The sequence below is a fragment of the Propithecus coquereli genome, unplaced genomic scaffold, assembly GCF_000956105.1.
Source record: "Propithecus coquereli isolate 6110/MARCELLA unplaced genomic scaffold, Pcoq_1.0 Scaffold2, whole genome shotgun sequence".
In the NCBI taxonomy this organism is placed as follows: domain Eukaryota; kingdom Metazoa; phylum Chordata; class Mammalia; order Primates; family Indriidae; genus Propithecus; species Propithecus coquereli.
The window spans coordinates 12,111,459-12,123,137 of record NW_012144966.1 but is presented as its reverse complement, the minus strand read 5'-3'; the positions used below and the strand labels follow the sequence as shown (position 1 = coordinate 12,123,137).

General features: G+C 35.1%; 1 protein-coding gene across 1 annotated transcript in view; it reads right to left on the bottom strand.

The window, feature by feature from the left end:
• Positions 1-187: 187 nt before the first annotated feature.
• Positions 188-11,679, bottom strand: part of TMEM55A (transmembrane protein 55A) — a 46,738-nt gene continuing 35,246 nt past the window's right edge. Inside the window, exons 5-7 of the mRNA XM_012643577.1 lie at positions 11,083-11,135; positions 1,518-1,608; positions 188-331 (exon numbers count right to left, since the gene is read on the bottom strand). Coding sequence (XP_012499031.1) covers positions 188-331; positions 1,518-1,608; positions 11,083-11,135 — 288 coding nt within the window. The remainder of the gene's footprint in view (positions 332-1,517; positions 1,609-11,082; positions 11,136-11,679) is intronic.

Here is an 11,679-nt window from a genome sequence, read left to right as displayed (position 1 = left end):
GCAAAACAAACTATTTGCATATAATGTAGTGCAATGAGCATTTGTTCATAAAAGACTCCCAAAGTCTTGAAACAATTATACATAAATCAGAATGGAATCCATTAGGATAAATAATTTAAAGATGCCCAGAGTAGCTTATCAAGAACTGCTAGACACTCTCACCTGCATCACTGAATCATAAGCAAGCTTATGCAAAACTGTGCTCTGGATAACTGACTCTTATGGCTCCCCAGTAACAAGCTCTGATAAGGCAGATCAAACCTAAGAGATAAGCTATTGCCCAAGAAACATAGGTTGCATGAAATCTCCTTGAAAAATCTTGGGTGCCAACCTAAAACAAAAAGCAACATAAAAACAAAGTATTAGAAACTTAAAAAAAAATTTGCCTAGAGAACTTGTGTTTTTTATGAACTATATGCCCATACTAAAGCCACAAAGTGTTTATATAAGAAAATGAGAGTAGGTGTTATCCGTTAACTATAACTGGCAGACAATAATTCTACTTATATTAAGTATAAATTTTATGAAGTAAACAAAAAAGCACATTAAAATATGTTATCTGTAAAAGGAGTTTAATCTATGTAACTTCTTGCTCCCATGGGACACAGTAGGACATTACTAATAATATGGGACCGGGTGTACTAACTGAGGAACAAAGGAGCGTGGAAAGTAAATGGCAGCAAAACAGATCAGTTCCTTCCTTTTCTGGCATAATACCAATGCTAACTGCTTAGCTTCAGTCTCCTCTCGAAATAAGCCAGCCATCTTCACATTGGTAGTAAATCTCTGCTTGACTTGGATAAAGAGCAGAATGATGTTTTTAGATCTCTCCACAGTTGAAACAATGTTGTTCTGAATATAAGATACACTGTGGCCAAGCAAAATTTGTTCTGGAACTAAATAAAAACAAACAGGCTTTTTGTTAAATGGATTCTAAAGTCCCCAATGGCAAGGACTTTCAGAGGCATCTAAAGACATCATTTCACCTGGATGGGGAAGTTCCATTAAAAATAGGTCCATGGGCTGAGCACGATAGCTCAGGCCTGTAATCCTAGCATTTTGGTAGGCTGAGGCAGGAGGATTGCTTGAGGCCAGGAGTTCAAGACCATCCTGAGCAAGAGTGAGACCCTGTCTCTATAAAAAATAGAAAAACTGGCTGGACATAGTGGCATCCGCCTGTAGCCCCAGCTATTAGGGAGGCTGAGGCAGGAGAATTGCTTGAGCCCATGAGTTTGAGGCTGCAGTGAACTATTATGACACCACTGTACTCCAGCCTGGGTGACAGAACAAAATCCTACCTTAAAAACAAAAACAAAGCGAAACACAAACACAAAAACAAAAGCAAAAATCCAGGTCAATAGATTGGGTTTCTGATTGCCCAAAGTCCTTCAGAAGTTTGGGGCCTGGCATGCCAAAGAAGCAGACTCTTCAGGGATCACTGAAGGTTGTCCCAGGCCTCATCACTGACTATCGATAAAGTTGAGAAGAAAGATTTCTAATAACAAAGTAATACTCACAGTTAATCCAACTCCAATGAAAATACATATCATTCCAATGGTAATATATGCACAGCAGCGTCTTCGCGGAAGTGCACTACCCACTGAGGAGCTGCAGATTCATGAAAGCAAAAGAGAACATTAAGTATTTACATAAAGAGTCTCCGTTTCATCTTTGTGAATTCTTATCCATGAATTTAATAACATTATGTTATATACTTTTATTCATTCCTTCAACTTTATAGATAAGAACATGCATAAAAATGTCATTTTAATGAATGACAAAATCATAAATGGTGAATTTATGATATTATTGTGGCTTTACACGAAGTTCAAGCCTTGTTCATTGATAATATCCACAAAAATCTCTTGTGGTCCCCTAATAATCTTCCAACATAAAAATCTATTTCCAAAAAATCTATTCTAGAATGGAAAATCAGGGCTATCTTACAAATAGCATTCGATTTTTTTCACAGTTATAACAATATGTGTTTAGGGTGGAAAATTTGGAAAATAGAGTAAAGAATAAAAAGGAAAAAGAAAATTACCTATAATCCCACTACCATAAAATAGTCACTCAACATTTTGGCATATTTTCCTCCAGCCATTTTTTATAACTTACCAATGTATAGCATGAATATTCCTATGTCATAAAGTATTCTCAAACTGAAATTCCAATGGATGAATGTAACATAATTAAGCAATTCTCTACTATTGTACACTTAAAATGTTTTCATCATTATAAATAATGCCAGAAAAACATCATTTAAAAGCATTGTGCTTATTTTTTATCATTTTCTTAAGGCTTTCTTTTTTAGAATTAGGATTACAAAGTTAATCAGGTTAAACTTTTTTAAATCTTTTAATACATACTGCCAAAAAGCCTCTGGGAAATTCATAAAAACATATATTGCTACCATCCTTCTCAACTGAAATTCCGAATCCAATAGTATTTAGCTGTCTCCACTTCTAATTTTGTTAATTTTCAAAATGATACAAGTATAGCAGAGATCAAACAGCCAAATTAGCACTTTCTTCTCTGTCTAAATATACATGTATTTATTAACACATACCATGTGCCAGGCACTGTGTTAGTGAATGACATAATGAAGTATCTGATTCACCTTTGTGTGGCCAGTGTCAATATCATGTCTAACACAGTATTCTCTTAAGGAATGGCTGCTGAATAAGTAAAATACAGGCATAATTTAGAAATGTGCTATTCCAAAGAGGTTAGTTGTGCATAAAAATTATATCCTTTAATTCTCAAATATTTTTAAAAATTGATGAAATATGCTATGAAAATACATCATAAAGTTTTATGAGTGCTTGAACCTAAACATAAAAATCTGGATAACCTGGGGCCATCATTAATGACTGTACCGTACGGCTTGCTATCTGGAATTACTAGGGCATGTAGGATTCATTGCCTTTATGTTACATTTAGCCTTAGACTATTTTTGGCTTTAATTCCTATACATCCATTTGGTGGATTTTCCTGCCGTAGACCTCACAGCTGGCTGTTGTTTCTATTATTACCTGTGTATCTGCCTCTGCTAGTCTCTAATCTACCATGCATTAGAAGTCAACTAAACTTATTAGAATCACATACTGAATAAATCAAAGATTCTAAGTGAATATTAGAGCAGTTTTTCTGTGAACCAAGAGAATACACTTCAGAATATTAATTTCAATGCATGAATTCTGCTTAGAAATTCCACGCCCTTTTTTAAGCACTCAACTTAAACAGTCACCACTTCTGAAAAGTCTTCCCAGGAAAGAATTAACTTACCGCTACACTACAACTCAAGTGCCATCTCATCATAGGGATAAGGCAATGATCAACAAGCACCTACTGCATTGAATAATAAAATTTCTTCCATGTTTAATACATATGTAATGTCTATATGTAACATATAGTATAGTTTTGCATGTGTTAAAGCTTTATATGTGTTTGTGTTAACTGTATGCTTCTGTGACTTGCCCTTTTTATTTGCATAATACTCTACATGAACCTTCCATAATGATATGTGAAGATCTAGTTCATTCATTTTCACAATTATCTTTCACAGATTTGAAAATTCTTAGAGATTATCTCTTCAAAATGCACCTATCCCATTCTCTATTTTTTTCTTTCTAGATCAGATATATATTAGACACCCTAGAATATATGTTCTCTTAATCTTACTTTCATCTTTGTCACTCTATGCTGGATTCTGGCTAGTTTGCTTACCTCTATCTTCCAATCCACAACTTTAGTCTTCAGCTTTACCTCATCTGCTCTTTAACCTGTCTACTGCAGTTTAATTTCTATAACATTTAGTTTCTAGAAGTTCTATTGTTTCTTTTTAAATATATCTAGTTTTTTAAAATATTTGAGACAATTATAGATCCACAAGCAGTTGTAATAAATAATACAGAGAAATTTCATGTACCTTCTATTCAATTTCCCTAATGGTAACATCTTGCAAAACTAAAATACAATATTATTAATAGGATATTAATGTTCATACAATCCACCAATATTCAGATTTCTCATTTTACTTACATTCATGTGTATATGTATGTTTTTAATTTTATACAATTTTATCACGTGTAGGTTCATGCATCCCTCACCATAGTCAAGATACAGAACAGTCTATCGCTGTAAGGATCCTTTTATAACCACACCCTCCTTTCTGCCCCCCCTACACTTTGTGCCCACTACACCACCATTACCTGCTGCCATTTCAAAAATTTTATCATTCAAAAAATGTTACATAAATGAAATCTTATGGTCGGTAACTTTGTGTGACTGGCTTTTTTCACTCAGCACAAATTCAATCCATCCAAGCTGTTGCATATGTCAAACTTGCTACAAACACTCATGTACAGGCTTTTGTGAATATTGTGAGTACTTGGTCATTTTTTAACGGTCTCTTATTTGGATTCTCTTATTTTTATTTTTTAAAATATCATAGACATGGTTATAATGTATTCTGTATCAAATAATTGTAAATCTGAAATCTTTAGGAATCTAATTTTGTTGTTTTTTATCAATGCTGATTATGCTTATGGTATCTTGTTTTCTAATATGGTTAGAAATTTTTGTGGAAAACTTATTTTGGCAGATCTTAATATAAGAAATCCTGCTGTGCATAGGTTAGGGGCCCCTTCATCCACAGAGAATTTTGATTTGCTTTTTCCAGGTTGCCTAGAGTGATACCAACCTAAACCACTTTAAATAGATTTCTGGGACTAGGTTTTTCTAGATCTTATAAACGACATAAAATATAAATCTAAATTCACTGTTCTTATAAATTCACTTTGTAATCTTCCTTTTCTGGTGGATTTTTTTTTCCTGACCTACTCTTTTCTTGGAGAATAGTACTTTAAGGACTTTGTTGGAAGGGAGTAGTATTCCACCAACCCCTCCACCTTCTGTGAGGCCAACGCTTTCCCTCTCATTCTTTACCTGAACACTAAAACCCATGGTTCTAGGTTCCTAGTATTTGCAAATATCCTCAGTATATCCCTGGTTGTCATTTCATTTTCATTTTTGGTACCTAGCGATTTTCTTAACTTTCATATGAGCTGGGATATGCATTAACAATGATGTGAAAGCCAAAGGCATATACAAAGATGTTGACAGTGAATCTCCAAGAGGAAAAGATCATTCAATTGTTCCCAAACATCTAACTATTCACTCTTCAAATTATCAACCTTCCCTTTACAAAAATACTCCATGAAATACTAGGATTATGGTGGACACCTGGAAAACACTAATAGCTAGTTCTATACAAATTCATAAGGGTGCCAAGGTGCCAAGCAATGTTCTTGACATTATAATTTTCAGAGGAGTTAGCCAAGAAAGGTTTTATTAGGTGGGGCTTAAAGGATAGAGTAAGATGTGAACAGATGAGGGAGTAAGTCATTTTAGCTGATAACAATAGCATTGTTCAGGTATGAAAAAGAATTGTTCAATGAACAAGCAGCGAAATAAACTTCCTGTCAGAGAAAGTTTCTGCAGATGAGTAGTAGAAGCAAGGGATGTTTTAGCTAATTTAATTTTTGAGGTTAAATAGGTATTTTCCAGGTAGATGGGGATGAAGAAGGGACTAGCCAGGCCATTTTAGGCCTAGCAGGATAAGATTCAGGGACAGAAGCAAGAAACTGTATAATATGTTTATGGAAGTGGAAGAATTTGTTGAGGCTGGGAGATAGGGGGTTGTGTGTAGAGGTGAAAGAAAACAAAGACACTACCAGAAAAGTTAGGCAAAGATTTAAAACTGGAGGGCTGAATGTACTTTGCCTATAGTTTGATTTTAGATTTTAGGCAGTGGGCCTATAGTAAACCACATGGTACATTTATGGCAAGCAAATTCTTTTGGTTTTATTCTGATTCCTTCCTCAGAATACTTTACATGCCACTAAACTGACAAACCTAAGATAACAATAGAAATAGCACCTTCTTGGGTTGTGCAATAAACAACTTGCATAACTGCATACCATGTCCATGAATTTGGGAACTACTAAAAGATCTAAAGCTAGGGAGTTTAAAATGATACACGAATTTAGGGACTATTATTCTAGTAAATGAATAAAGAACTGCAAGGTTGAAGGCCAAGAGATAAATTAGAAAACCATTGCAGTAGTCTTCAGAGGGATGCTGAAAGCATGAACTAAAGTAGGAATAGTGAGAATAAGAGCATAGAATTGAAATGTCAAGAGACAGAATAGATAGGACATCTCTGAAGACGGAAGATGATGAAAACATACACTTAGACTTCTGGCTTGGTCAGTTGGGCAGATGGGATAACACTAATAAATTATTATATACAACATATAATAACATTATCATATATAACATATAACAATAACATTATTATATAATAATAATATAATAATGTTGTATATTAATCAATATACAAGACAGATTAGTTTACAGAGTGGAGTGGGGAAGTTGGCCAGGTTGTGTTTGAAATGACCATGAGATATCAGGTTGAAGTAACTGTAGGCAGGATAGTGAATAGAGATTGTATATTTATATCTGAAGCTCCAAAGAAAGATCTGGGGTGATTTAATGGCATATAAATAACATAGGAACATAAAAGAAAACACAGATATAATGTGATTAAGTTCCAACCCTGGCGAATAGCAATATTTAACAACTTGGAAAAGGAAATGAAGCCAACAAAGGAGTGTTCTGAGAAGTGGGAGAAACCCAAGAGAAAGTGGTATCTGGAAACCAGGAAAAGAATAAATTTTAAGGAAAAACCCTATTGTATTAGTCAGGGTGCTCCAGAGAGGGAGAACCAATAGAGATAGATAAATAGGTAGGTAGGTAGGTAGGTAGATAGATAGATAGATAGATAGATAGATAGATAGATAGATGAGAGGCAATTTATTAGGGGAATTGGCTCATGTGATTATGGAGGCCGAGAAGTCCCATGCCAGGCTGTCTGTAAACTGGAGACCCTGGGATTCAGGTAGTGTGGTTCAGTCCAAGTCCAAAAGCCTCAGAATCAGGGAAGGTGATGGTGTAATTCTCAGTCTGAGGTTGAAGGCTTGAGGACGTGGAGGACTGCTGGTATAAGTCTTGAAGTCCAAAAGCCAAAGAGAACTGGGGTTCTGCTGTCCAAGGGCAGGAGAAGAGTATCCAAACTCCAGGAGAAAAGGAGAGGAAATCACCTTTCCTCTTTCTTTCTTTCTTCCTATCCAGGCCCCCAGCCAATTGGATGGTGTGCGCCCACATCAAGGGCAGATCTTCCCCACTCAGTCCACCAACTCGCACACCAGTCTCCTCTAGAAACAGCCTCACAGGCATATCTGGAGGTCAATTTAGTGGCAAATGGAGACATAAGCCTTGGAAAGAAGAGACCTGCATTCCTCTGAGAAGAGGAAATGAGTGAGTGTAGACATAGACAAGTTTATGTGTGGGGAGTGTAAAAATAAAGGAGTTCACAGATAGCCTCAATTGTCTTGGAGGGATAGGAAGCAACTTGTGGGCTGAGACTGGGAGAGTTGGGGATACTGAGATGGAGATTTAAGAAAAACAGTAAATATCTAGAAACGGCTGTTTGGCAGAATGGAGGAGGCAGTTAATCAAGGACACAAAAAAGGAATATAGAGTAAGGGTTTAGCTAAAGTATAAAGCTATATATTTGTAAAGAGCTAATCAATACAGAATTTTTTCAGCTCTCAGTTATCTTGGTAAAGGAAAGGAGAAGCCATGGCCATATTGATCCAAGAGTGCTGACTGGAAAAGCAGATAGATAGTATGAAGACTCAGCCAATCTAGCAAACCTGAACTCTCCTTATATTTAATATGTTCAAAATGAATTTATCATCCTCAGCCAGATACATTTCTTCTAGATACCACATTCCCTGTCTTAGTAAATGGTTCTACAGCCTCTCAGAAATAAGGTCATCCTTGACCCCAGTCTCTCTCTCTTGTCCCTTCACATTCAATCCTCTCTATTCCATTTCCCTAGTAGCACATCTGTACAGGTAGCTACCTGTGAACCATCCCACCCTCTTTTTCACATAATTCCCACTCATCTTTCATTACTTAGTTCATATATCACTCCCTCCTGAAAACCCTCTCTCATACTCCCTTTCCCTACAATGGATTAGGTATTCTACACAGCAGAGCATACTGGCCATACCTCTTGCAAAGCACTAAAAACTTTATTGTAGTTGTCTATTCTCCTTCCAGTGCCCACAAGACTAAGTTCACTGAAGGCAAGATTATATCTTTTATTTCAAGTACCCCATACCAAGCACAAAACTGTTTGTTGAGTGGATGAATAATTATAAAAACTAGCACTAAGTGGCAAAATAAAAGGATAACATTTGAGAGTAACAGTCTATTGTTATTTAAAAGGGTAGGAGGTGATTCACAAAGGAACACAAGAGTAATATAAAAAAAATGATATTCAATGATAATTATCATGGATTAAATCAGTGTCTCTACTAGTCTTAGGTTCCTTATAACATTTGCATGGAAACATAGTCCAAGCTATATTTCAGAACACTAGAACTATTTAATGCATCTCTAGTCCAGGCGTGGTGATAAGCTGCCCAGCTAAAAGAAAACATTGCCTTCAGCTGCAATAGTCCCAGCTCTTGTGTGAGTAAGAAACCGTGATGGATGAGAGAAAATGCTCCATTGGTCTTTGGAATTCAGGGGCAGGCAACTTTCCCCACACATTTTGTGAAATAAGCACATGACACATTTGTCTCACAGTAATAATTTAGTAACTCCTGTGACTTAAAAATAATTTTAGAATATTTGTGCTTAAAGAAATAAAATTCAGTCTCAGAATCTTAATCCAACAGATGACCAATCATTTTGTTATAAAAAAGAAATTCAAAAAAAAAAAAAAAGAAATCCAGATAGCAATAAGGAGTATTCATGTGACAACAGTGGCTGCTCTCAAATAAGTAATGAAAGTCCCGAGTCCTCCCATGTTTAGCATGTGACTCCAGTTCTACAAACCTTCCTCTCAGAATAATGTTTAAGCTGATGTAGTCCATGTGAATTTCTATGTAAGTTGTTCCCTAAGTAGTTGAGACAAATTCTTCTTCATATTAATACATGGCCTTGTGATGTTTTAACAAATCATAGAGTATCTAGACATTCAATACTTCTTTATTATTAGCAAAAATATTGCCATTGTACTAAAATAAGCAAGTCCCTTGAGCAAAAATCTTTAACCTCTCTTAACAGTTTCTCATCTGTAAAATGAGGCTAATAATCCCTGTATTCCAGGATTGCTGTAAAGATTACAGCTAGTGTATATGCGTATATAAAGCAACTATCACTGCGCTTAGCACACAGTCTGCCAACCACAAGAAGTCTCTGCTTTTTATTTTCTATAAGTTTTTTCGATACAATTTAATGTTCTCAGTAAAAATATTGGCAACTTAATTTTGTCCATTTTTGTGAAAACACAGACAACAGACCGAAATACTCATCATTCATGTGCGTAGTCACATACGTTGTGGCAGGAGTGTGGGTATGTCCCTCAAACACATATACATTTTCCTCTTTACTTATTTAGGGCTAGCCTCTTTGTTTCTCCATGTACACACTTCTACTAGATTCAATAAATTTAAGAATTTGAATGATTAATTTCACAAATAAAAAAGAAAATATCTGTTCTTTAGAAGCTAAAATATGCATAAGGAAGTTATTCTTATAAGGCTGTTATTTAGCTGGAATGAGATCTAGCAGAGATAGAGATATTTTGTTACACATACATACTCCACTTTTCAAACACTTTTTAATTATTTTCTCCTAGAAACCATGCTTGGAATCTCTTGACTTTCAAAGTAGATAAGGTATGTATTTCATACTAAGGTCACACAAATTAAAGTATGATCCCATATTTTCAATTATAAAAATTGAATTGTCAAAACATTCAGTTTAATTTCCTTTGGTTAAGTTATAATTCACAAATATAAGTGGCAAACAGAAGAATTTTTTAATTAAAAGGATATTATCAAAATAGATGCTGTACAGGAAAGAACATAACAGGCCTGGGACTGCTATCCTTAGAAAGGCCTGCTTGTAAGGTTAGCCCTTAGCTGGCATCTGAGAACTTAGATTTTGGGAGAGTTCCCACTATTCCTTAACTTATAAGAGTGGTTTATTAAGTGTAAATTGTTTGTGTAAACAATATGGTTTATGCTAAACACCTGCTTTCCTTCTGGGAATGTGGAATTTTGGTATGTGCTAGGTAGTAGGTGACCAGCTCCAACAGAAGCCGTGGGTACTGAGTCTCTAAAGAGCTTCCCTGGTAGATAACATTTTACATATGTGGTAACAACTCATTGCAGGATACTCCAGTAGAAAAGGACGATGGAAGCTTGTCCTGGTTTCCTCCAGACTCTGCCCCACATGCATTTTCCCTTGGCTGGTTTTGCTTTGTCATACTTCTGCTGTAATAAATCATGTCTGTGACTACAACTATATACAAATTCCTATAAGTCCTTCTAGAAAATCAAGAAATCTTGGAACCTCCAACTCACATACCATAAAATGTCTTTAATCAAAATGTCTTATATTATTTCCCATTTTTACATTGCCTTATGTTATTTTCCTTAGGTTCACCATTTGAGAATAGAGAGAAAAAGACTGAATTGTTAAGACAAACAAATAATTATACAAACTTTGCTGTCAGTGCTAATTTTATTAGACAAGAGATGAAAAAGGCTAATAACCACCTAATTATGAACTCTAAAACAATTTGGATTTTCCCCTAGATTACAGCCCATTTTATAAAAATAAATTTTAGATTATTTGTGATAGATTGTAACCTCTTAGGACATTTGAAAATCCTCACCAAGTTACTGATAATTTTAGCAATTTCACTTTCTTAGAAATTGATTTCTCTTTAGAGAATGATAATCAAGGAAATGATTTTAATTTCAAAATGGAATATACCAATTAGTTTAAGGATGATTTTTAGTCTTAAAAAACATAAATATATTAAGCATGCATTCATTCCATAGCATGTCTTAAAATCAAAATCTACTTGGGTATTCTGAATTCTAAATAGTTCTCAAGTACTTAATAGTATTTCCACGATAGGGAACTTACATTTTTTTGCAGTGTGGGCATTTTGCCAGAGTGTTGAACCTCAGTTCCATCCACTGTAAAATAAATAAGAGAGGTATTGAAAAGAAAAATAACTGAAAACTATCCAATCTGATAAAATGCTTCTTTTAGTTTAAATGTCATCAGGGATCACAACAGAAGTAATCACCCTCTCATAGTTACGTGAGCTTTCCCCTCCAACACTTCCCTCCTCCTCTCTTAAAATAAAAATACAGTTTGTGATCTCCCTCGGAAACAGTTCCCATGACTTTCCCAAGGTTCTGACGCACTCTATGTTGCTTTACAATGAAAACCAAATGTAATGCCGTAATTAAGGTCATCTCTTATGGCTGTAAGTCTCAGTTCGCCTCCAGGGAATAAAAACATATTTTATGTATCTTCAAAGTCATTTTTAAATCTTGAGGGCTAGCCTTTTAAATACTTGAATATTTAGATTCATTACTAAAATGCAACTATTTATTCTACTTATGTGGGAAAGGCACAAAGTACATAAACTAAACAAATTAGATATAGGTAGAACTAAAGTCATGGAACTGCTCCTGTTCTGTTGTTGCTCACGTGACATAACAAAAACACACT